General features: G+C 28.8%; 4 protein-coding genes across 17 annotated transcripts in view; 2 read left to right on the forward strand and 2 right to left on the reverse strand.

The window, feature by feature from the left end:
- Positions 1-19: 19 nt before the first annotated feature.
- On the forward strand, positions 20-2,706 carry LOC126924323 (prostaglandin E synthase 2). Its single transcript, XM_050738677.1, has 5 exons — positions 20-953; positions 1,062-1,136; positions 1,335-1,672; positions 1,794-1,905; positions 2,309-2,706. The coding sequence occupies exons 1-5, from the start codon at positions 651-653 to the stop codon at positions 2,672-2,674; spliced, it is 1,194 nt and encodes a 397-aa protein (XP_050594634.1). The 5' UTR covers positions 20-650; the 3' UTR covers positions 2,675-2,706.
- LOC126924338 (uncharacterized) lies at positions 2,690-7,033 on the reverse strand. The gene is made up of 9 exons (XM_050738701.1): positions 6,753-7,033; positions 6,416-6,568; positions 6,211-6,341; positions 5,890-6,022; positions 5,246-5,368; positions 4,881-4,964; positions 4,216-4,368; positions 3,530-3,658; positions 2,690-3,348 (listed from the first exon to the last, which is right to left on the reverse strand). Exons 1-9 carry the CDS (start codon positions 6,859-6,861, stop codon positions 3,239-3,241), a joined length of 1,125 nt encoding a protein of 374 aa, XP_050594658.1. The 5' UTR covers positions 6,862-7,033; the 3' UTR covers positions 2,690-3,238.
- Positions 7,034-7,905: 872 nt separating this feature from the next.
- Positions 7,906-24,975, reverse strand: part of LOC126924122 (intraflagellar transport protein 122 homolog) — a 33,657-nt gene continuing 16,587 nt past the window's right edge. The window contains exons 1-18 of one of the 13 annotated variants that reach the window (XM_050738348.1): positions 17,732-17,851; positions 16,293-16,489; positions 15,754-15,863; positions 15,553-15,673; positions 15,033-15,243; positions 14,733-14,806; positions 13,218-13,488; positions 12,896-13,057; positions 12,459-12,756; positions 11,784-12,154; positions 11,229-11,621; positions 10,376-10,790; positions 9,988-10,214; positions 9,428-9,809; positions 8,703-8,869; positions 8,291-8,452; positions 8,161-8,212; positions 7,906-8,087 (exon numbers count right to left, since the gene is read on the reverse strand). In XM_050738348.1, coding sequence (XP_050594305.1) covers positions 8,195-8,212; positions 8,291-8,452; positions 8,703-8,869; positions 9,428-9,809; positions 9,988-10,214; positions 10,376-10,790; positions 11,229-11,621; positions 11,784-12,154; positions 12,459-12,756; positions 12,896-13,057; positions 13,218-13,488; positions 14,733-14,806; positions 15,033-15,243; positions 15,553-15,673; positions 15,754-15,863; positions 16,293-16,345 — 3,435 coding nt within the window. In that variant the 5' untranslated portion in view covers positions 16,346-16,489; positions 17,732-17,851 and the 3' untranslated portion in view covers positions 7,906-8,087; positions 8,161-8,194. The other 12 variants (XM_050738303.1, XM_050738293.1, XM_050738324.1 and 9 more) reach the window with 12 other exon arrangements.
- Positions 21,055-24,926, forward strand: LOC126924308 (pleiotropic regulator 1). Of its 2 annotated transcripts, none has more exons than XM_050738641.1 (11): positions 21,055-21,700; positions 21,916-22,192; positions 22,366-22,472; positions 22,538-22,680; positions 22,747-23,027; positions 23,186-23,335; positions 23,432-23,626; positions 23,718-23,836; positions 23,898-24,077; positions 24,157-24,310; positions 24,401-24,926. In XM_050738641.1, exons 2-11 carry the CDS (start codon positions 22,190-22,192, stop codon positions 24,458-24,460), a joined length of 1,392 nt encoding a protein of 463 aa, XP_050594598.1. In that variant the 5' UTR covers positions 21,055-21,700; positions 21,916-22,189; the 3' UTR covers positions 24,461-24,926. The 2 variants fall into 2 exon arrangements, with proteins under 2 accessions (XP_050594598.1, XP_050594609.1); XM_050738652.1 differs by having other exon boundaries at positions 21,062-21,700; positions 22,538-22,662.

Here is a 24,975-nt window from a genome sequence, read left to right on the forward strand (position 1 = left end):
TACGCGGTTGTCACGCCTGCGCAAAATATATAGATACAGAAGTATAATATACCTCTAAAATTATTATATAACCTTTAAAATTTATTCATGATACAAATTCAATACTACACAAATGAAAATCAATTATCAACAATACCGGTGGAAAAAACGTTTTACTCAATTAACCTATTGATATTATTACATCTATTCTACAAATAAATTAAAATAAGTTTATTAAAGATCGAATATGAAATATAAATTTTTTCCTACAAATTGTAATTTATAAATGTGTAATATTAAATTCCTATCTTCTAAAGAATAAACTCTTTATAAAGTTAATAAACTGTTTATCAGAGTTAATGCAAATGATAAGTGTTATTAATTATACATTTAGTGGTTTTGTAATCAACAATAAATAAATACAAATTTGTGCTGGATATTTTCTTATAATTTTATTAGATTATTTATTAAATTTCGTATTAGAACGAAAATTAAATGTGATTAACGCGTGATCTATAAAGTTTATTACGAAAGTCATATATTTTGTATTTTTAATGCATAACCTTTTTTGTAATTGTCATATTACTGAGTGGTGCAAAATAATTTATTTAAGAGTAACGTATTTAAAATAATTAATTTATTTTAATCTGTGTATATAATAAGACTTCATAATGTCTATATTGCAAAGACTGTCAAGATTTCCACAAAATTTATATTATGTTAAAAATGTTATTAAAAGATATCCAAAACGAAATGAAAGTATTTTATCAGCATCTCGACAATCTTCAATGTTAAGAACTGTATTTAAAGCAAGTCTAGTAGGAATTTCTATTGGATTTCCTGTTGGTATAGCCATCACCACAGGATATTCTTGGTATAAAGATATGGAAGTTTCAAAAACATTTCATCTTCAAGGAAAAGAAGAAAAAATTAAAGTACTTAAAGAAAAACCACCAGTACCAGTTTCTAGAGAAGTATTTTGTGTTTACATATTGATTCACGCTTATTTAATTCAAAGCATAACATTGGATTAATTTGCTTTTCATACATCAAAATACTTTCTTATTTTATTTTTATTGCAGATTATTTTTCCAGTGGATACTACTGAATTAAAATTAACTCTTTATCAATATCAGACATGTCCTTTTTGTTGTAAGGTAAAATATTCATATGTATCATTTATTTAGTAAGTACTGAATTAATAGTATGATGAAGATATAATTAGCAACGTGTATATTTTTCAAATGAAAATATAAGTGTAAAATATAGTATCTAAATTTTAATCACATTTTTTTAGAAATAATAAATTATTGTTTTCATAAGTTGTGATAATTATAAGTATAAAACCACTTTAGGTCAGAGTTTTCTTGGATTACTATGGAATATCTTATGAAATTGTGGAAGTTGATCCTGTATTACGGAAAGAAATATCTTGGTCATCTTATAAAAAAGTACCAATACTTTTAGCACAAGTAGATTCAGGATACCAACCTTTAAATGATAGTTCAATGATTATTTCTCTACTAGCATCATATTTGAAAGAGAGATCCCAAAAAATTAATGATTTAATAGAATATTATCCAAGCATAGCAATGCATGATGAAAATGGAAGATTGAAATATGAAATTATGAATAAATATTTCTTAATGTATCAAGATAATTTACCTGCTAATAAAATTATGGATAAGATCATGTAAGTTCCATTGTAGAAAGAATAGTTATTAGTTAATGGTATTAAAATTACAATGTTAATACTTATATTTTGTTACTAATATTTATTTAGTTTTTGTATTTTGAGTAACATATTGTTCTAGGGAAGAGCGCAAATGGAGAAAATGGGTTGATGATGAATTTGTGCACACACTATCACCGAATGTGTATAGAACACTTGATGAAGCCTATAAAACTTTCAATTGGTTTTCTAAAGTAAGTAGCTTAATAACAGTTAAGCATCATAACATACTATATAACCAAGCAAGATAATATAATAACATTAGCATTAATGTATAAATTAACCCCCTGCCATACTTTTACAAGTCTGAGTCGTGATGAGAATTTTGAGCCAAACTTGAATATCACGAGTCAGACTCGTGGTCTTAATCTCGGGCCTAGTGTCAATGCCTTGAATGGTGTCTTTTTTTCTAAACGCGGGCACGGCTATCTACGCACTCAGTCGCACGATATCATGTTTCAAGTTCCGACACTGTCTCCGCCACTTCGGCTCCTTTCCCGACCATTCGGGCGCAACGTTTGGGCCCAGATTCTTCCGAGTATGGTAAGGAGTTAAAAAAAGAAGGTAGAATGAAAAGATACTTTCTTAATCAATTAGGTTGGTAAATGGGAAGAATATTTTCCAAGATGGGAAAGATTAATTATGATAAATGTAGGTGCAACAGCTATGTGGCTTATATCAAAACGATTAAAAAAAAGACATCATTTAAAACAAGATGTTCGACAATCTTTATATGATGAAATCAACAAATGGATAAACGCTATTAATAAACATGGTGGTACATTTATGGGAGGAGAAAAGCCTAATTTATCAGATCTTGCTGTATATGGAGTTTTGAAGAGCATAGAAGGATGCAGTGCTTTTAAAGATGCTTTAAATAATACAAACCTTAGCACATGGTATAATGCTATGACAAAGGAAGTAGAAACTCATTCAGGAAGCAAATATTTAATGACTAAATAATATAAATAAAACATATTGATTTGTACTGTTTACATTTTTATTATCTTATTGTTTACATTACAGTTTTATTATCATTTGTTTGTGATTGTTTTTTCATAATTCATTTTGATCATTAAAGAATATTAGATGTAATAAAATTACATTTTATGCTCTTTTATATTGGTATCACTACAATAAAAAGACACAAGAGAGATTGTATTATAAACAATAAATTTGTAATTATGTAGAAATTAAAGAATATATGAATAATAACAGTTCAATTCAACATATGAGAAGAATAATAACAAAATATAACGATAAAATTAAATATACCTATATTTTAACATAAAATCCAATAATGACGTAATATAATAATGATACAATATTTACAATTCGATAATTAGCAAGAAATAGTACACATGATTCTTCAAACTCTTAGTATTTTACTGACTGTGATAATCGTAAGAAAGGGTAGCAAATGAAAAAGAAAGTCCTTCAAACTAAATAAAAATTATTATATCCTATAACATTATTATTATAGTGTATATGTCATATGTATATGTGAAATAAGAACATGCTTTTTATTTAAGCTACACAGGGTAACTGACGATACATTAATGAGAATCCTTTATTTTCTACTTCTCCAACTTCGTCGCCATCTGTGACAACATATAGTACAAATGGCTTGGAGAAAGCTAAAATAAAAAAAGTTATTATAATTAATAGAACCATATAGTACACATACATATATGTAAATTCTGTGCATATATATATGTGATACATTATAAACAGACACAGAACTATGCAAGTTATTTATATTAAGTATTTTATGTTTGGTTAAAAAGAAAATTATAGATATAGTAAATATATACTTACATGTTTTTGTTATAAAGCCATTACCACAAAATCGTTCTGTACCAACTGCAACACCATTTTGAAATGGATGTGGAATAATAACAAAGTCTTTAGTGCAATTGATTCCTTGTACTGCTGCATATTGAGTACCTATTTATTTACAAATAAGTATACTAATTAATAATATTAAAATAATGATTTGTTTCCACTTAAGAAACGATTGTTTTTGGAAGTAATAAATTATTTTGCAACATTTAATAACTATGTGGTTTCATTAGTATTATAATGAGGCACGAGTATCATAATTACATTAGTCAAATTTGGAACCAATCCGAAGATGTTTATAGAAGTTACAAGACATTGCGAACATACATTTTTAGTAGGAAAATAACATATAGCATATTAAACATATAATTAACGTTAAAGATGATCTCAGGAAATATTATGGCTTATATAGTAATAATAGTGGAGAATTGAATGTGATTTTTGACAAACATATGCTTACAATAAATATTTTGTAATTTCTATATACATTTTCAAATTTTACTGATATAATCATAATAGTTATGTCTCATTACAATGCTAATAAAATTTCAAAATGTTTTGTATGATATATTAATGTATGACATTATAATGATAATAATATATTAATGTTGTTAACATAAATATTATGACTATGTAAGTAACTAATTAGGACATCATGTTACCTATTAAAGTAGAGTCAAATGCACTAGTATCTCCAGAAACAGTAAATGAATTTGAATTTGTTTGAGACCATTCAATGGCACAATATCCTTGTGCCATTCTTACACATACACCATAATTTGTATTTGCGATTTGCCGTGTACCTATTGGTGGTTCTAAAATAATTTTTATTATCTAAGTTTTATAACTTTTATTATTTTTTATTATTTAGTTATTGTTAATAATTAAATGGCATTCCCATGAATAATAAGTATCTTATATTAATTAATTTTTGTTAATATCCATAAGAATACTTTTTTTTTTTAGACAAAATATTAAAAAATTTAATATAAAACAAAAGATACAATTTGTTGAACTTTTGATATACAATAGTTATTATAGGTATACAATTTATATATTCATAAATGAATATAAAAAATTTTACACTGTAAAATATAACTTAAATTTTTTAAAATTCTGGTTCTAAATACTTAAATATTTAATTATTATGTAGTTGTAGTTTGTAACTGGCACATTACTGTATATACTGTATTTTTCTTGTACTTTCTGGCATATTACTGTATATATTACAGTCATGTACATTTGTATATGTTTTAAGCAAGTGATAATGTATATAATTATTTTTAGAAAATAACTAATTTCTGTAAATTATTAATAGTTATAATACCTCTTGGATTTTGTGTTGTGCCGTAATTAAAACTTGTTATGGTACTTGTGACACTATCATAATACTGTAAACATCCATTTGGGGCTGTAAGAAGAATTCTATAATCAAGTTATTAGTTAGAAGTATTTTAGTATTAGACATCATTGGTTACTTCTATTTTAAGATAGCAATAATATATACTCAATATCTTACTTTTTATAAGCTAAAAAAATGATACAACTTTTATAAATAAAAGGCTAAAATTATTTGAAGTTAAAATCTTTTTTAAATATTAATGTACTTAAATGTCAATTTTTAGTTGTTAATTATGAAATATATACCTATTTAAAAAAAGGCAATACAAAATACGTTTATAATATACATACCTTTATATGTTGCATCACAGGGTAATTGTTGAATTCTTATATTCCAACGACGATCTGTAGGATATCCAGTATTAGTATCGATCGATATCATAATAGGAGTATCATTATTGAAATCCACATACACTGAAAAATTTAAATCAACAAAAGAGTTGATTAGTGTTAAGTTATTGTAAGTGTCATAAATAATTGAATGTATTTACAAATACATAATACAAATACATAGTTTCATATGGACATAGATTTACCAATTAATTTAAAGTGTGATTCTGAACATAGAAGATATAAATCATATAAATATACTCCTGCAACTCAATAGTTCATGAAATATATGTATATGTATTATCAATGAATATAAATATAATTCAACCAATTATAATTTTATTAAATTTTTATCTACATTTTCTAAATTATTTTGTTTAAATATAGGAAGCTATTTTACTATTCAAAAATCATAAATTACTTTTTCATTTATCCGGATAAAGTGTTTCTGCAAATGTTAATTGTTTTATTTCAAATTAAGTATATTATTTATTAAATATTTATACAATTTATATTGTAAAATTCTAATTATTATATATTTATTTACAATTACATATAATTTGATATTTGTATGTAATTATTGTGTTAATAATTTTATATATTACCATGTTGATTTGCATTTTCTCCACAAATTCGAGGTATTCTGCTTCCAGATGAAGAAACTAAAAGGAGATCAAGGTCACAAATTCCACTAGAATTCGGTGGAGCAAGATTAAATTCCAAGAAATCCAAACGTAACTAAAACCAATTTAGGATATTACAAATTAAACATAAATCATATTATAACTTTTTACAGAAATAGAAAAAGAAAAAAGTATATGCTAATTCAATTTTCTAGCAAAGTTTATATCCTTTAACTCGATCAACGTTTAATTAAATAATTATTATGATAAATTTAAAGTTTTTAGCATATTTTATTAGCTCACTTGGCATATATTTGAATTGCAACGTTGTACTGTTATTGTGCATCGTCCTTGCCTTTCATAAGTTGTTGGATATTCTGGATTTGTGAAATATGTATTATTTATATTTGTTGTGGAACCACACGTCTTTTGAACTGTAAACATTAAATTTAAATGAACTCACTATTCAAATTTCATAAAAAATTGTTTGAATATTTTAATTACTTACAAACACAGCAAATACCATGTCCATTTGCACAACTGCCAGATGGTATTCCACCATAATTACGACATTCTCTTCTGGTAAAGCAGGTACCATTTAAATTGTTGCTAGCAAGGCATTGCGAGTTTGCAAATCGAATAACACTGAATAGCGGGAAGACTGTTTAAAAATCGATTTAATAATTTATCATTTTCATACATAATATAAATGTTTATGTTATATTATATAGCAAAAATAAATATAACTATTCTGAAATATTAATTGAATTTTATAATTTTTATTATTTTTATTTTGTACCTTCGTCATTTTTAAATACAATTTCATTCATTTTTCTGTTACTTACACCTTCCGCGAGACATTGAATTTGGAATTTCCGTGATATCATCATTATCCAATTTATAACTAACGATATTTACAAAAAGGAAAATCGTCAGGTAAGCTTCACGCAACATCTTTCAAATTGTAACTGTTCGAAATACACTCAATTCTTCTGAAGATTTCGTTCAACGGTACTTAAGAAATCAGAACAATTAGCGTGCAAATGAAAACCAACTTACTACCTACTATTCGTGTTTATATAACTGGATTATCGAGATATCCATTACACATAAAATTTGGTTAAAGATATGTTTACTAATTTGTTACATATACATAATATCTTATACTTTAGAATTAATTAAATTCAGATAGACTCTTCATACAATATTGATCCTAATTTCTAAAAAATTTTATTAAATATAATTAATTAAAGATAATATGTGCAAAAATATTTAAAAAAAGCGAATAGAATAAATAAAAGTACAGATTTCGATGCAGACCGAACGATACAATATCGTTATAATCTCATAACGAAGAAACTGTGCGATTTAATAAGTTTATACAGGGTGAGTCACTTAAGCCAGGTCACCTGAATAATTTTTTCAATTTTGAACATAAATTTAAATAATACATAAATAATTTTGAATATAAGGAGAAATGTTTAAAACAAAGGTTGTTTGGTTCCGAGGGCCATTACATAATGATCAAAACTTTTTGTCAGGTGGGCGAGCTTAGAAAATTCAAAAGTTACTTTCATTTTTTTAAGTAGGACTATGTATATTTGAACTTTTACGGTTATAATCCTTCTCAAAACGATTTCAATGGTCATGGTCATTCAAGATCACGGATGTAATAGTGAGTGAAAAATGAAAATTGGTGAACGCTTCTGGAACACATTCTCGGTTTTGTTAAGAAAGTCATGCTCAATCAATTCAAAACGTAAACAAGCTTTGTCGAAATCATTATCGCGATCACAAAATTTTCGTTTCAAACATTTCATTTTATCTTCAGAATTGAAAAAATTACTTAAATAGCTCGTCTTAAATAATCAACCCTGTATAATGTACAATTCTGTTATCAGAAATACATAATTGCCGAATTTGAAGTATACGAGTATGTTAGCAAAATTGCAATGACATTCGTCTGCAATGGGGCTAATACAAATTACGTACATTAAATTACTTTAACTTAAGTTTAATTTATAATGGTAATAATTTATTACAGTAAAAATAATATTGTACTTATATAAACATATCTAGATTAACAAAAAGCACTAATTGGAAATTTTATTTACTGTTCTGCAAAATGGACAATATCCGTGTCTTAATAAAGCCACTTCATAGTCATCTGAATGAAATAACTAAAAAGAATGATAAGCAATTATTACATTTCTTTAAAGTCTATATATCTTATAATTACTATATGATGTATACCTTAACTTAAAATGTTCCACAGTATTACAAATTTTTATTTATTCTTATTTGACTATAAAAACATGTGTAACTTAATTTATATAAATTTACCATATATACATAAATATACATAACGTTAAATTTCACATACCTTTAAACAAGATTTACAAAATGTAATTTGTAAATCAGGTAAAAGATTTTTAAAATACTTTGTTTTAAATGGTTTTGGCCATTTAATAATTAATACTGTACATGGATCCATACTTTTTAAGACATTTCTTCCCACGATTATAGTAGAAGAATTAGATTTTTCCTAAAGTGAGTAATTGACTAAATTAAATCCATTTTACTTGTATTTTATAATTATATCTTATAATTATATTTTTTTATATATTTATGTAATTATAACATTTTGAAATATGTTATTAAATGTCAAAAATATTATTCAACATCACCGTATTATTGACTTTAATTTTATTAATTGCCCCTTAAGTTGTAGAATTATATATTAATTACTATTACATATATACTCGTATACCTCGTATTTCAAAATATGAAAATACCTCGTATTTCATTAATCGTGCTGTAAAAAGATCAATTTCAGAGGTGACAGAAAATTGATTTGTAGTTGTAATATCATCGGATAATGATAATGAGTCATTTATTAATTTTTCTGCTTCTTCATCAGAAATATTTTCTTCCAGTTCAAATTCGACCAATGGTAAAATTTCTGCAATTTTTGCATATATATACACATATTACAATCTTTTTATAGTTTTAATAATTACTGTAAATAGTGTAAAAGTATTGTAAACCAAGTCTTTTCTTGGCTGTCAAGTCGAAATGAAGAAATATATTATTATATTAACTACTGTAATTATTATAATACTGCTAATATAATATATACAATATGGTACAATATAATATGTCACTATTTTTAATATGTTTTAAACGTCTTCTGATAAAAAAAGACTATCAAAGAAGCAAATACTATATAATAACTAATACGCTCAAAATATAAAAATTACAATATTTATGTTTAAGATTTATATATTTTTGATGAATTATAATTTTTTACTGACTACATATTTTTTATAAACATTAAATGAAGTATATTTATAAAAATGTATATTTGGTTTGAAAATGTTTGCAAATGTTATATTTTCTTTAAATATATTGATTTTAATAATAAATTTATCGTAATGTTATATTTACATTGTTTCGTTTATTCTTGTACTTTGAAAACAAAGCTGAAAAATGATTAAAATTTCTTAAAAGTAGTACTTACCAAACATTACAAAAGAATATTGAAATTTTAGACCACATTGCACACATTGCCCCTGATTATTTGATGGCAACAGGGGATTAAAGGTCGAACATTTATAACAAAGGGGTAAAAGTTCTTCAGGATCTCTATAAGAAGATGCTCGAGCATTTAAATTTGAAATTTCTAATTGGCTAAGTTGATTTACTGGAATTTTTGTTTTTCGTAATTTCTCAAGTAATTGCATAGTTAATTTATTAGCATCAAGCAAAGAAGCTTGTTTTAGCAATGTGTATATTATGGCGAATCTTGAAACTCCTTCTATTTGAATATTTTCTGTTTTAGTTACAAGAAATCGCGCAATATTAAAAAGAGCTTCTGGCATTAATGATGTAAATGGTTCTTCCTAAAAAAAAAAAAAAAAAAAAAAATAATAATAATAATAATAATTACCTAGTAATATGTATTTAGTATTTTAATGTAATATCAGTGATTTTTAACACATACCCCCACACACACATTATGAATTCTTAATATTAATTACAGTTATTAATGTATTGTAAAGTGATACATAAATTACTTACTACATATTTATGTACTTCGTGATACGCGTAATAGATTTCAGCCTTTTCATAATATTGGAGAAACATTGTTTGTAATTCATCCACAGTTTTATTAAGATTTAAGCTGATTTGAGAAAGAAGCCAATAAAAGTAAGATGCATCACGAAATCTTTTTTCAGTAACTGCATTTCTAGCCAACATTATTAAAACCATCACAGATTCATCTGATTGTCCAGCTATTTGAAATGCTGCAGAATTTAATGAATGTTTTAATATAACATCAATTTTATTACTATTTCGCACATATTTAATACGAACAAATTGTGAATTATTTTCTTTTTAAATTTCAAGTTTTCTTTGTATATTCCAATTACATTTTATTCAAATAAAGAAATTTGAGTAAAATTACCCTTTTGTGCTTCAGAAAAATGGCCAGTTTCTGCCAACCATCTAGCATATGGTCCATATATTCTAGCTTTCAGTTTGGGATTTCTCTCAGCTAATTCAAATGCTTCTGGCCAAGCTTGAGCCTCTACTAAAACATCCGCTACATCAGGATCATCTCCTAAGCGATTAAAAATTTCTGCTGCACCATGAGTTGCACCCAGCTTTTTTAATTTTTTAGCAATTACAGTTAAATTATCTCTATCTGCTTTATCAAGTTGTCTGCCAACTTTAATTAACATGTCAATCCAGCCATATTCTGCGATTATATTTATGGAGCGATCAACATCTCCAGCTGAAAGAAACATTTCTGCCGCAACACGAGGTTCTCCGAGACTTTTAGCCCATTCTGCTCGTTTACGAAGTAAAATTGTACGATCCTGGAACAAAATTTTTATTCCTATTATTTCTGATTTTAATATAAATGTCATTGTAACATATATAGCATCCTGTAACGTATTATCACAAAGCATTACATAATGTAATGTAATGTCATATCTTTAATAAAATTTGTACCTGTGTGCATACCTTTTTTATCATTTATGTATAGTTTGTAACTATATTTTGCATTATATTAAAATAAAAATATGAATTTATTGAAAAATCCAAACATAAAATATTTATCTTTGTAAACAATATATGTATATATCATTTTTAATCCTTAATGATTAAGATACATGCTAAAGCATGTGTATAAATTTTTTATAAAATTAGACAATGGTCACGAAATTACATGGTAATAATGACATAGAATACCCTGTATAAAACTAATATGAAAATTTAAATAAAACATATTACTAAATGATTTCTTCACTAACCTGATTATTTCCACTAACGATAAATTCTTGTGCAATATCAAACATACGTAGATCGGAGTACATAGTTAATGCATATTGTTGTAAACCAGCTTTTTGGAAAAGTTTTGCAGCATCTTTCAGTTTTCCCATAGCAGCTGCAGCAGTAGCCATGCATGCTTCTCTTCCCCATTCTCCAGATTTAAGTTTTTCTTCCACTTCAGATAAAACTTCTATATATTTTAAATTTTTTATTCTAGCAAAGGAAGAGTATGCAATATTTAATTCCAAATTTTCTAAAGCAGCTGTTCCTAAAGCAAACCAGTCAGAATCTGCTACTCCAAGACATGCCATGTTGTAAGCATTAGAAAAAAGACCAATATCAATATATTGATACATAAACAATGATAAGGGTACCTATATACAGACAATAATATTTTAGTTATCATCATTTATGTTATCATAAATTACGTTATATTATATGCATGCAACTATTATTTTCAAAACTTAGCATTTTATAACTTAAATTTCATTACTTAATAACATATTTGTTGTATATATACCAAAGCACAAATTTACCTCTAACGTGACAATAGAAGAACCGTTTAAACAATACACTTTTGATTCATTGTGACCCATGACAAGTCCCGAAAATTTTTGTCTATATTCCGCAAAATTGCCTACTTTAATTGCTAAATATTCTCCACTAGAAAAACACATTATATCTTCAAAACTATTATTAAATGTCACACTATTTACATTTTGAAATTCTTGCAGTTTTTCTTCTGTATATAAATCAAATACAGAAAGGACTCCATGATCACTAACAACAGCAATTTTTTCCTTTAATGAACTGATATCGAGGCATCTTACAGAACCCTCAGTTTTTATTATATATGCTGGGAAAGGATTATCTAAATATATTTTCACTATATAGCCAGTATTTAAACCTAAAAAACATGAAAATAAGAATTCATTATATACTTTATTTTTATTTTGTTAACCAAAAGTAATAAACAAATCATTAGAGCTAAATGTTAATATAAAAAAAATAACTAAATTGTCACTAACACATGACTAAGTTTATGCAAATCAGTTGATTCTCAATAAATTAATAATTTCAATAAAACTATATAATTAATATTATTATAATTATATTAAATATAATTAATTTATCTTTTGTTAAATTTTCATTTTTTCTTATCTCTTGCAAAGATATCTTATTTGGATTTGCACAAATTTTGTAATACGAACCTATAATAAGGCACTCTTGTCCAATTGGTCCACCAACAACTTTTATATAAGTTATAAGTCCATCAAGTATCCATTCTCTTTCTATTGTACCATTGAAAGATAGACTTTGTAATTGTCTTTCTGTACATAAAATTAAGTTGTTCGTAGTGACAACAAATAAATTACAATTTAATGTTTGATTTAATTTTTCATATATTCGATAATGCATTCCATCATTGGAATTTGATGGTTCATAAATTATTACACGTTCCGATAATTGAACTGCTAATCTGTTTCTATACACAGCAATACGATATATCTAAAAATAAAATAAGAATGAAGAAGAAGATAATGTATCTTATTTATCAGTACTTTTAGTACACTATTTCAATTTAAAAATTAAAGAACGAATTTGTATCTAAAATTATATTTATTATCAAGATATTTCGTATACTTACCAAATCTTTGCACTTAATGCGAACTTTTTGATTAGTAATTAAATTTTGTATTATTACATCAGTCATATTTTCTCTATATGCATATCTATCTCCATATAATCCATGTATAACATCCCAAGATAACTGTAAATATGTTATTGTACCATCTTGACAACCTAATGCCTAAACAAAAAGACAAATAATTCCTTTTTAAGTACTTCTACGGCTTATTAATTATAAGTATTGAAGTAAATATTATGATAAATTGTACAATTATGAGTTTAAAGAAATAAGAATTATAAAATTAAAGACTGAATAAAAAATGAAAAATTTTTATTCATACAACATGTGTAGAACTTGGATGTACAGCACAACTCCAAACCCAAGAGGAAAATGTACCACCAATGTTAATCAATTGTATCCCATCATATGTCATTAATAAACACTGTCTATTACTTCCAGAAATTAAAATATATTGATCTCCTGCAAAGTTACACATTTTAAGTGGCATAAAATTGAGTTGTCTATCTTTCCCCAATGATTTTCCTGAAATTGAATAAAACGATAGGGTTCCATTCCATTCTGCAATACAGAGAACTTCTGCTAAATCTTCCCTATGGATAATAAAAGAACTAATTACTGAAATTTGTTATTTGCTAATCCTTTACAGAAAATCTATGAAATATTTAATACATAACGTTAACACTTTAACTGCCACATTAGTCATATATGACTAGCTACGGTTTCTTCTGTGACACCACGGTGATCATTGGTGACTAGAGTGCTTTAACTTCTTACAATTGTAAAAATTGAGTGAAAATTGATAGTTAGGATATTTTGAATATAACCCATAAATAGAAGATACTTTGAAGTAAAAAGTTCCCTATTGTACAATTAAACATTTTTATTAAAACATCAATAAAAAAAAAAATGAGAACAAATCTTGCATCTAACGGTGCACTATGTTAAAACACTTTAAACATAAATGTGGCTTATCAATACAATTTGGATAATAGGTGGTCATCTTTTTGATCCCATTCTTAGCAATTTTTGATCTTAACTGTTTAACATTTTTTTTTATAGCACTCTCTGCAAAATTTTCGTGCCAGGTATTCTTGCCCTTCTTTCTTCTGCATTTCGTGTCACAATGTTTGTTGAATAAGTATATTTGACGGCTCTGGTGAATGGCACTGTGTAAGGTGCATTGCGAGTGCCATTCTAAAATCTGATATCTTGATTTTCGTTTTTGTTGCTTGTTTATAGAGTATCATCGTGTTTGAAATTAATGTATTTAATAATAACTCTAAAGCTAATTTTATATACCACTTGAGGGTTCTTCTATGTGATGTAGAATATGCTATGATTTGATCTGATAAATCTACAGCACATTTTCCTCTGTTGTAATTTACTTCTACCATTGGTTTATTACAAACATAATTTTTTTTAATCTTTACCATTTCAGCCGAATGTTCCAATTCATCGAAATCATAAAAATAATCATAATACTGTTTATTAATATCTTCTACACGTTTCAACAATATATTCTGGATGTTTTGCTTACGACGAAATAGCGAATGCGAATGGTTTGTTAAAATAAATGAAGCCTTGTTATAATATGTCACTATCAACTGTTACCAAGGTGCCACAGTGGTCACCCATGACCACCAATAAGATAAACGGTCCATTGGGAAAGAATGTTGTCTTACATCATCAATTTATTATTATTTTGCCATTATATGCTTTGAATAATAAAAATACTCCCGTTGCGTCCTGAGCGAAACATGTGATTTCGCCATGGCAGTCAAAGTGTTAATATATGTACAAGTAATTATTATGTTAAAGTAATTATTCTTTTTACCATTGGCGATTCCACAACAAGTTCCAAATAGGTATTCCATTTTGTCTATCAATTCGTGTTTGCTCTTCTCCATTCTAAAATATTAAAATAAATTCAATACAATTTACACGAAATTAAACTTTTCAAATGTTTTCAATCGTGAGCGTTCTAAACAAATATATACAATAAATAATAAATAAATAGTTAAACAATATTTAAATAATAGAATAATATTTAGTACACTTTTATATTAACAATATGATATATATAAAACTATTTACATTGTATAATGGACATAGATTTTAAACAAAGAAAACAAACTTTATTTCTAATAGAGACATAGCCAGATGCCAAGCCAATTGCTAAATATTGACCATCGTTTGTCCAAGCACAACAATTTACTCTTCCTCTTGATTTATGCTTTACAACTGCTTTCTGTTCTGGAGACCAGAGTGCTATGTCTGATAAAGAACAACTTAAAAGTTGATGTGATACTGGATTGAACTGCATAGCTTGAACAGCTTCATTATGTCTGAAATATAGTATTGTAAACATACACGACATTAATAAATGTACTATAAATAACTATCATTATAAAATTTTAAGACTATTTTACTTTTCATAATATTTTCTATAAAGATATGTATTTATACTTAACATTTCTAACAAACTCATATCTTTTCACTTATAGATTTTATTAGTTAGTAATTTATTCAAACACATTAAATCTCTACCTCATAAACGGTAGTATTGCATTAAAGTGAAAGATTTGGTTATAATACAGTATCAAAAATATTATTTCTATCTTAATTGTGCTATTTATAAAACAGAGATAACTTACGAATATTTAAGTATGCCTTCTAATCTTGATGTCCAGATAATAACACTTTTATCAGCACTACCTGATGCAAATTTTTTGCCATCTCTTGCATAACATACACAATAAACTATATCTTTATGCCCTATAAAGTATAAACAGAAATATAACTTATATTTTATTAAATTAGCTCTTTTATTTGGATTCATAAGCTTTATTACATACCTTTTAATGGTTGAATTAAAGTGCCTTCATTAGTTTCATAAACAAGAACTTGTTGTCCAGCAGCAATAACTAACTGAGTTCCATCTGGGTTAAAACATAGATCATATATACTGAAAATAAAATTGCAAAAATATTAGTAACTATTGCTGTAAATAATATAAAATCATCCTTATGTCACATAAAATATTTATATCACAAAGTTGGAAATAAGTAAATTATAAAGGACATAAAATTAATCTTATGTAATTATTAACATTAGTAAAAAGATTTTAGTTTCTATGAAGAAAAAAATCATTAATTTAAAAATGTATATATTATACAACAATAAATAACATTCAAAACATAATAAATTATAAAAATATAATTATTAATATAATTTTTAAAAATATGTAAAATCTCGGATTTATTTAAAATATTAATTAAAGCATTAACGTAAAAATGTAATTACTCCTTATTTTTTACTATTTGAAACAAACTTAAATTATTCCATAGTTATAATCATATATATTGCCAAAGCTATTATATATTTCTATACTTACCATTGTTCAGATTTATCTTGGACTTTATCAACCCAAGTAGGAGAAGCTTGCATTGTTTATTGTTCTATATACACACACATATACACAAAAAGTTCTGTTTTACACTTAATTTTACGAAATCATCTCCATGATTTTTGTATAAAAGTTTATTTTCATGGTTTCCATGGAAACAGTTAAGATGGCGGCATTTATGTATACTAATAAAGCAAATTCACTTCTAAATTACACAAACAGTAATACTAAGAAATAATTAAAAATGGCATTATGTAATTTGTATGAATATTACTCTATGTTTCCAGTGTATTATTACATTTTTTATACTAATTCATTTTTTGGTTAAACTTTATTTTAAGAGAAAAAATTATTGACTGTCTTTTTTACAATTTTGTAATTTTCAACGTATAGAACTCGAAAATACAAGTTTTAAGGCGAGAATGACGAATCCAATGGTTTAAAAGTTAAAACTATATGAAACTGAGTATTTTTAGGATATGTAACGACCATATAAACAAGTTTCGACATTTGCTAGGGAAAATCGTCCAAAAATTGAGTTGCGCTCAGTCATGAAAGATCAACGTGGACGATCAACAAAGTTTGTTCTTGCGAGATAGACAAAGATGAGTAGAATGTCTCTGTCTTCGTCTGAACATGCCACGCATGCGCAGAACGAGAATTTTGTCTTTTCTGTTGACTTTTTATAACTAGTCACAACTCAATTTTTTAATTGTTTTCTTTAGACTTTGGTATATAAGTGTTGAGACCTACTTATATGTTCGTGAGATATTACACATTACTTTGACTACTTTTACTATGACATATTGCTTCTATCTATAAACTGATTGGTCTATACAGATGAGCATTCAAATACTCTCGATTTCCGTTTATCTTATTCAAAACTATAATGTCTTCGGATCGCTTCTATCAATGATGCCATTAATTCAATTCTGTTTTGTGATGACAAAAACGTCACCAAAAAAATTCGCATAAGCGATCGGTAAATTCATTGTTATGGAAATAACCTCCCTCTCAACCAGTGTTTTGCCGATCGCCAATTGGATTCTTCAATGCTATCATTACTAGCTGTAGTTAAATTCGTCAAAACTTAGTTTGTACTAACATAATCGACCGTAAAATAAATATTAAATACTAATCATTTTCGAATTTAAACCTAATACAAATAAAACTCAATTTCATTTATCTACAAATTTCATGCTTTGATTGGCTGTTTTATGTATGTATCCCTCTGCAACCAGCCTGGCATAACTTTCAAAACTGTTTGTGTGGATTTCATTATCAGTAATTACATTTTCCTTTATTATTAAAATGAATGTTGTTGCCTCACGATTTTGCACCAATATCATCCTATAATTTCTTACTATTCTTATCGCTATATAGAACATTTTTTTAAAAACGCAAAATTTTTCAACTTTGGCACTTACAGTGTTTTCTATAAACACTCTTCAAATATCGAACTGTTACATAAGGTATCAGAACAGTAATCGGAGACCCAGATTCCGAAATTCCCCATAATTTCGGTTTCTTTTCCTGTATGATTAAAAAGTGGTCCACTATTATCTCCCATCCTCAGAAACCCCCGCGAAGTGCATCCACTGTCAAGGAGAGCATCCTGCGAACTACAAAGGATGCTTAGCCTATAAAACACTACACAATAATAAGTATCCTAAACCCAGACCCAAGGAGACAACCAAACAAGAACCTAGACCCCAAAAATTCTCCACACCATCAATCTCCCATGCCCAGGCAGCACAAGGAAATATAAACAATTCGAAAACCCACAGTGGACACTCAGAAAATAGTGTTCCCATCCCACAAAACACAGACAACTTCACCAGACTCGAAAAACTAATCGAGAAGCAAACAGAGCAAATTAACAACTTGCTGTCACTACCTACACTCTTCATGGATAAATTAATACACACAGAAGCAAAATAAAACCAATGCGTATAGCTCTGTGGAACGCCAACGGTCTAACTCAGCACAAATTTGAACTAGAACTCTTCTTAAAACAACAGCAAATCGACGTAATACTCATATCTGAAACCCACTTCACCGACAAAAACTACCTCAAAATACACGGCTACAATTTCTACCATACCCAACACCTCAGTGGAAAGGCACGCGGCGGCACCGGAATCATCATCAAATCCAGCATTATGCATTACGAGCTTCCGTCATTCAGGAAAGACTACCTTCAAGCCACAAGCGTAGCAATAGAAGACTGCCATGGTACAATCACCACTTCAGCAGTACACTGCCCTCCCAGACACTCGATTGCTAAAGAGAACTTCGACAGTTTCTTTGACGCCCTAGGCAATAGATTCATAGCTGGAGGAGACTATAACGCCAAACATACCCAATGGGACAGCAGACTTGTCACAGCAAGAGGCAAAACCTCTTGAAAAGCATAACCACCAACAATCTCAACTACCTCACCACATATGAACTCACATACTGGCCCACTGACACTAACAAAATCCCCGATTTACTCGACTTCTTCGTAACCAAAAATATCTCGCCTAGATATGTCCAAATCAACTCCTCGGCTGAACTCTCTTCCAACCATTCCCCCGTAATAGCAACAGTCAGTTCAGCAATAATCGAAAACCCACCTAATGGCCTTATTCACAACCAACTCACCAACTGGCAGCTCTTTAGAGAAGTCTTTAATCACTCAACCTCTGCCTCAATTTCACTAAAAACAAAGGAAGATATCGAAACAGCCACAGAATACTTAAACACGAGCATAATAAACGCTATCCGCTCCTCAAACCTACTAAGACATCTATTCCTACTAAGACGACAAACGCAAACTAAACAACGTAACCAGGAAGTTAACCAAAATCATTAAAAAATACAAAAATGATTGTTTCCAAAAGTATCTCGTCAATTTGTCCTCCTCTGCCGATTACAACTACTCACTATGGAAGGCTTCCAGGAAACTTACGCGTCCCCCGCAAATAATCCCTCCAATTCGCTGTCCGCAAGGCGGATGGGCACGAAGCCCTATAGAAAAAGCCAACCTGTTCGCTAACTACCTATCCAACGTTTTTAAACCTCATTCCTCCAATACCGCTCCGGAAATAACAGAATACCTGCATTCTCCCTTCCAAATGTCTCTCCTCATTAAACCTTTCACTTCTCTAGAGGTTACTGAATTAATCCATCGTCTGAACCCCAGGAAAGCACCGGGACATGATCAAATAAGTAAGAAAGCAATTAAGGAACTACCCGTAAAAGGGATTGCACTCATTTCTTTAATCTTCAACGCAATTCTTCGCCTTGAATACTATTCCAAAACCTGGAAAACGTCACTGATTACGCTCATTCCAAAACCCGGAAAACCAATACACGAAACTAGCTCCTATCGCCCAATTGGTCTTCTACCCACTTTGTCAAAACTATTCGAAAAGTTGCTAACGAATCGACTCCTTCCACTCCTAAAGGATCTGAAAACACTGCCAGATCATCAATTCGGTTTTCGGAAGCAGCATTCCACAATAGAGCAAATCCACCGAATAACACACAATATTAGCCAAACCCTCGAAAAGAAAAAATATTGCTCAGCGATATTCCTTGATATTCAACAGGCATTCGACAAAGTATGGCATGAAGGGCTTCTTTACAAACTTAAAAAAATCCTACCACGCACTTACTACTCCATCCTAAAGTCCTACCTAACCAAAAGATAATTCATGGTTAAATACTTAGACGCCATTACCACAACATTTCCAATAGAAACGGGCATACCCTAAGGTAGTGTCCTCGGACCCCTGCTGTTCTCCATCTACACTGCCGATTTGCCAATATCAACAGAAATAACTATAGCAACATTTGCTGACTACACAGCGCTATTAGCGTCCCACGCCAACCCGATAATAGTTCGATATATCATCCACTCTCCAGCGAAGTCTCGACTCAATGGAAAAGTGGTTCCATAAATGGGGCTTCAAAATTAATGCAAAAAAATCCACACATGTAACCTTCACGCTGTGAAAACAAACCTGCCCACAGGTCTCCATTAACAATATAACAGTTCCTAACAAGGACACAGTCAGATACCTGGGCATGACTCTGGGCAGGAAATTAACATGGAAACAACATATCGTAGATAAATCTGAACAACTCAGGGACAAACTCAAAAAATTTTATTGGCTCATTGGCCGTCGCTCCAACCTAAACACGCAGAACAAAATTACACTCTATAAGACCGTAATAAAACCTGTCTGGACCTGCGGAATCCAACTATGGGGAACAGCAAGTAATTCCAACATTGAAATACTCCAACGCTTCCAATCGAAAACGCTAAGATCCCTAATAAATGCACCCTGGTATGTTACCAACGAAACAATCCACCGCGACCTCAAGATACCTACAGTCAAAGGTGAAATACACAAGTCCAGAAGCTGATATAGCACAAGAGTCAATAACCACCACAACCCATTAGTCACCCAACTACTTGACCCGACGGATCAGATCCGCAGACTAAAAAGAAAATACCCTTTAGATTAAATCCTTAGATCCTACTAGAACCAACAATATAAACTATTATAAACCATGTCATTGTATCACGCCAAATGAAGTTACTGAAAATTCTCAACGAGAATTGATTGTAAATATTCTAATAAATAAATAAAAAAAAAAAACTATTATCTCCCGACACAGCGAAACCACGCGGTAATTGTTACGGTTGACAGTAGCGTACAATCATTGCCTAAGGTGGGGTCGCACAGTTCATACGCGGTATTCTCATATGAGAAATCTTACACAAAGCAGTACATTAATCTAAACAAAATAAAATAATTTTTTAAATAATTTGAATAATGCATTAAAATTAGGCAAATAAATTAAAAATTTACTTAATTGCTTTACTTAAAGGCAGGCGAACTTCATCAAAAAATAAATTAATCTTGCATACTGTCTATATTTCCCACGACCGACAAAACATCGAAATCGACCAATTTCGTGCTCTACTCCTTCATATATCGATTTTCAATGAACACCGCAATTCTTATTTACTCGTAACAGCCTGTGCTCACGGGCTCAGGCAATAGCCGCTTCCTTTGAAGCAGGTAAATTAGCTAAATTCCATTTTTTAAAAGAAATATAATCGTACAACAAAATAAACAAAAAAAAAGGAATAAAAAATAAAATGAAAAGAAGCTGAAAAAGAAGCGATAAAAAAGAAAATAAAATGAAAAAGAACGTAGCTGTGAAAAAAAGCACAAGTGTATACTTCGAACCGCGATCATATAAACAGTTCTCGATACTCATATATTGGAGCCTAGAGAAAACCATTCGACGATTGAGTCGTGAAAAATCAACATGAAACTTCCTGTGATGGAGATAAGACTTTTAATGAGAGGAAAACGTTTCTCAAGTGTTCTCAAGTAAGGCGCTTCAATTAATTTTTTAAGTTTTGTCATGTAGCGCAAGCTTATGTCTGCACTTGCAAGCAGAACTACAACTGAACTTTATTATCTAATCTACATTTTTTTTAACAATATTTTTCTACACCACAATGTGAAATGGTATATGTTTACTTCAAATAAATTGCAAAATGTTATATGTGAAATATAGTTTAGTTCATATTCTTTATCTTCAGTGGTAAGGATGACGAAGATGGCATTAAATGCAAAACTTTAACAAATCGATCTCAGCGCTATAACTAACGGCCGATTTGTAAAGCACATCTCTCAACATTAAAAGCCGTACCTCGCTACCAAAGTTTCCAGCCTGTGTATGCAATCGTGCTTTCGGTATACATACATAATAGACCCTATACTCTATGCTATAGAGTATATTTGTTTACATGACCGTGAATTACAGTATTTACTTTTAAGTTTATATTAATTCAAGCAATATTTACATTCATAAAAATGGTAAGCTATACTTTTTATAAAATAGCTACTAATCACACTTTTAGACTGCGTAATTATCAAACCGAAAAAAGAAATTTTTCCCTTAAGTAACGTTACGGGTAAAAAAAATATATTATAGTACATAATGATTTTTAAATAAGAAATTGCTAAATTACATACATTTTTCTGTATAGGATGTACAAAGGCATTCTGTACATACTCTTGTATTTCGATCTTTAAAGAGAACACATGATATGTTTTTATTAAATCAAGGCACTTTACCACCTGTGGATTCTAATTTGTAAGTATATTTTGTATTTATAATATAAATGAACATTAGAAAATGATAAAAATAATGTTTTATAGACAAAAAATGAAAAAATCTGTAAAAGCAAAAGATTCTTATGGTCCTGTATTGGCACGTGTCAAAACTAACAATATAATGAAAATACAAAATGAAAATGAAAATACAGATCCTCCTCCACCAGGCGGTATTTATAAATATACATGTATTTCTTATATCATAATAATATTTATATATGTTATTGATTTAATAACAATGGTATTGTTTGCAGACGAATCTTTTGGAGGAAATAATAATGTTGCAGTTATTTCTTATAACCCTATACAAAACAACAATATGGTAGTAACAACGCAAACAAATTCAGGAGGAAATTCAATTAATATGTCATTAATCATACCACAGAAGAAGACACCATCAATGGCAAAACCTAAGTGGCATGCGCCATGGAAATTATATAGGGTTATTAGTGGTCATCTTGGTTGGGTAAGGTGTTGTGCTGTTGAACCAGGAAATGAATGGTTTGCAACAGGATCTGCAGATAGAGTGATTAAAGTAAGATTATTGTTTCGTTCAATATTTGTATTAAATTGTATAATATATTGCAATGTTATTTTATACAGTTTTATAAACTGATTTTGGTCATAAATTTTGTAGATCTTAATAGCCTTTTTTTTAATTATATTATTACATAATACTTTTAAAAATTTCAGATATGGGATCTTGCAACTGGTAAATTGAAAGTTTCTTTGACTGGTCATATAAGCAGTGTTCGTGGACTTGCATTTTCTCAAAGACACCCATATTTATTTTCTTGTGGAGAAGATCGGCAAGTGAAATGTTGGGATCTTGAGTACAACAAGGTTACAACATAATTTTAATTATATATATTATTACTTTATGTACTCAATAATTAATATTCAGTAGTTCATATTTTACAATTTCTACTGTTTTTACAGGTTATAAGACATTATCATGGACATCTATCAGCTGTCTATTCCATGGCATTACATCCTAGTATTGATGTATTAGTAACTGCAGGTAGAGATTCTACTGCAAGAGTATGGGATATGCGAACCAAAGCAAATGTACATACACTTGTTGGTCACACTAACACAGTTGCTAGTGTAATTTGTCAAACAGCTGAACCACAGGTATCACAACCAAACAATTCATCAAATAATTTGATATATATATTTAAAAAAATATTTATCTATATATGTTTTTACTTCTTTCTTTTACTAGATTGTCACTGGAAGTCACGATTGCACTATACGATTATGGGATTTAGCTGCTGGAAGATCTAGAGCTACTTTAACAAATCACAAGAAAAGTATAAGAGCTGTGACTTTTCATCCATCACTGTATGTGTACTGTATTTCTTTAGATTGTAAATTCCTCCATCTAATTTATATTGTTCATTAGATATATGTTCGCATCAGCATCTCCAGATAATATTAAGCAATGGAAATGTCCAGAAGGAAAATTCATTCAGAATTTATCTGGTCATAATGCAATAGTTAATTGTTTAGCTGTTAATGCTGATGGCGTATTAGTTTCTGGAGCAGATAATGGTACTATGCATCTTTGGGACTGGAGAACAGGGTAAATATAGTATTTCGTATAAAGATTATATTTTTTCAACTGATTTTCAGCATTATTTACTATACGTATATATTTCAAGGTATAATTTCCAACGTTTACAAGCACCCGTTCAACCGGGCTCAATGGATAGTGAAGCTGGAGTATTTAGTATTACATTTGACATGTCTGGTACTCGCATGATTACAACAGAAGCAGATAAAACAATCAAAGTATATAAAGAAGATGATACTGCTGTAAGAAAGCTATCTTTTAAATGTTAATTATGCCAATAACTTCGATAAAAAAACATAATTATTTTATTATTTTATTATTATTATTTTTAGACTGAAGAGACGCATCCTGTAAATTGGAGACCAGATATAATAAAGCGGAGAAAATATTAAGCAAATCTTGAAGCTATCGTATCCTGAACTGTCATTATTCACACTGTTACAATTAGCACTGATACATTTAACACTGATTTGACTAATACTGTATGAAGCTTCCAGGAAAGAGCTGTGTCCAAAAGGAAAAGAATTCCAACGTTTCGTCAGCATTGCAGTTGACTCTATCAAGATGTTGCTAATACTAATGTGCTTCTGAAAAAACGCTCCTACATCTAGGTTTGAATGTTCCGGAAAGGTGATCAGCATAACAACATTTTTAATTGGTCAGCTGATCAATAAGACTGGATATCTTCATCACATCCTGATCACCTTTCCGGAACAATCAGAACTAAAGATAGCCAAGAAACTAAAGAAACACAAAAAAATGTTTTGTATAATATATATTATTAATTTTAAGTTTCTCATAAATTATAATTTGTAACAAAAATCAGATTGGCAGAATATATTTGTGTTTTATAATTCTAATATCTATAATATTTAATAATATCTATAATATCATCTAAGTTAAATTC

Source organism: Bombus affinis, chromosome 2 (assembly GCF_024516045.1).
Source record: "Bombus affinis isolate iyBomAffi1 chromosome 2, iyBomAffi1.2, whole genome shotgun sequence".
Classification (NCBI taxonomy): domain Eukaryota; kingdom Metazoa; phylum Arthropoda; class Insecta; order Hymenoptera; family Apidae; genus Bombus; species Bombus affinis.

Coding starts and splice junctions, on each gene's coding strand:
- LOC126924308 (XM_050738641.1), top strand. Junction 23,837..23,897: donor GTGACTTTTCATCCATCACT/GTATGTGTACTG, acceptor ATTGTTCATTAG/ATATATGTTCGCATCAGCAT. Junction 24,311..24,400: donor ATAAAGAAGATGATACTGCT/GTAAGAAAGCTA, acceptor TATTATTTTTAG/ACTGAAGAGACGCATCCTGT.
- LOC126924323 (XM_050738677.1), top strand. CDS start 651: ATGTCTATATTGCAAAGACTGTCAAGATTTCCACAAAATTTATATTAT. Junction 954..1,061: donor CAGTACCAGTTTCTAGAGAA/GTATTTTGTGTT, acceptor TTTTTATTGCAG/ATTATTTTTCCAGTGGATAC. Junction 1,137..1,334: donor CATGTCCTTTTTGTTGTAAG/GTAAAATATTCA, acceptor AAACCACTTTAG/GTCAGAGTTTTCTTGGATTA.
- LOC126924338 (XM_050738701.1), bottom strand. CDS start 6,861: ATGTTGCGTGAAGCTTACCTGACGATTTTCCTTTTTGTAAATATCGTT. Junction 4,369..4,880: donor CACAACACAAAATCCAAGAG/GTATTATAACTA, acceptor AAATTATTTTAG/AACCACCAATAGGTACACGG. Junction 3,349..3,529: donor TGGCTTTATAACAAAAACAT/GTAAGTATATAT, acceptor TTTTTATTTTAG/CTTTCTCCAAGCCATTTGTA.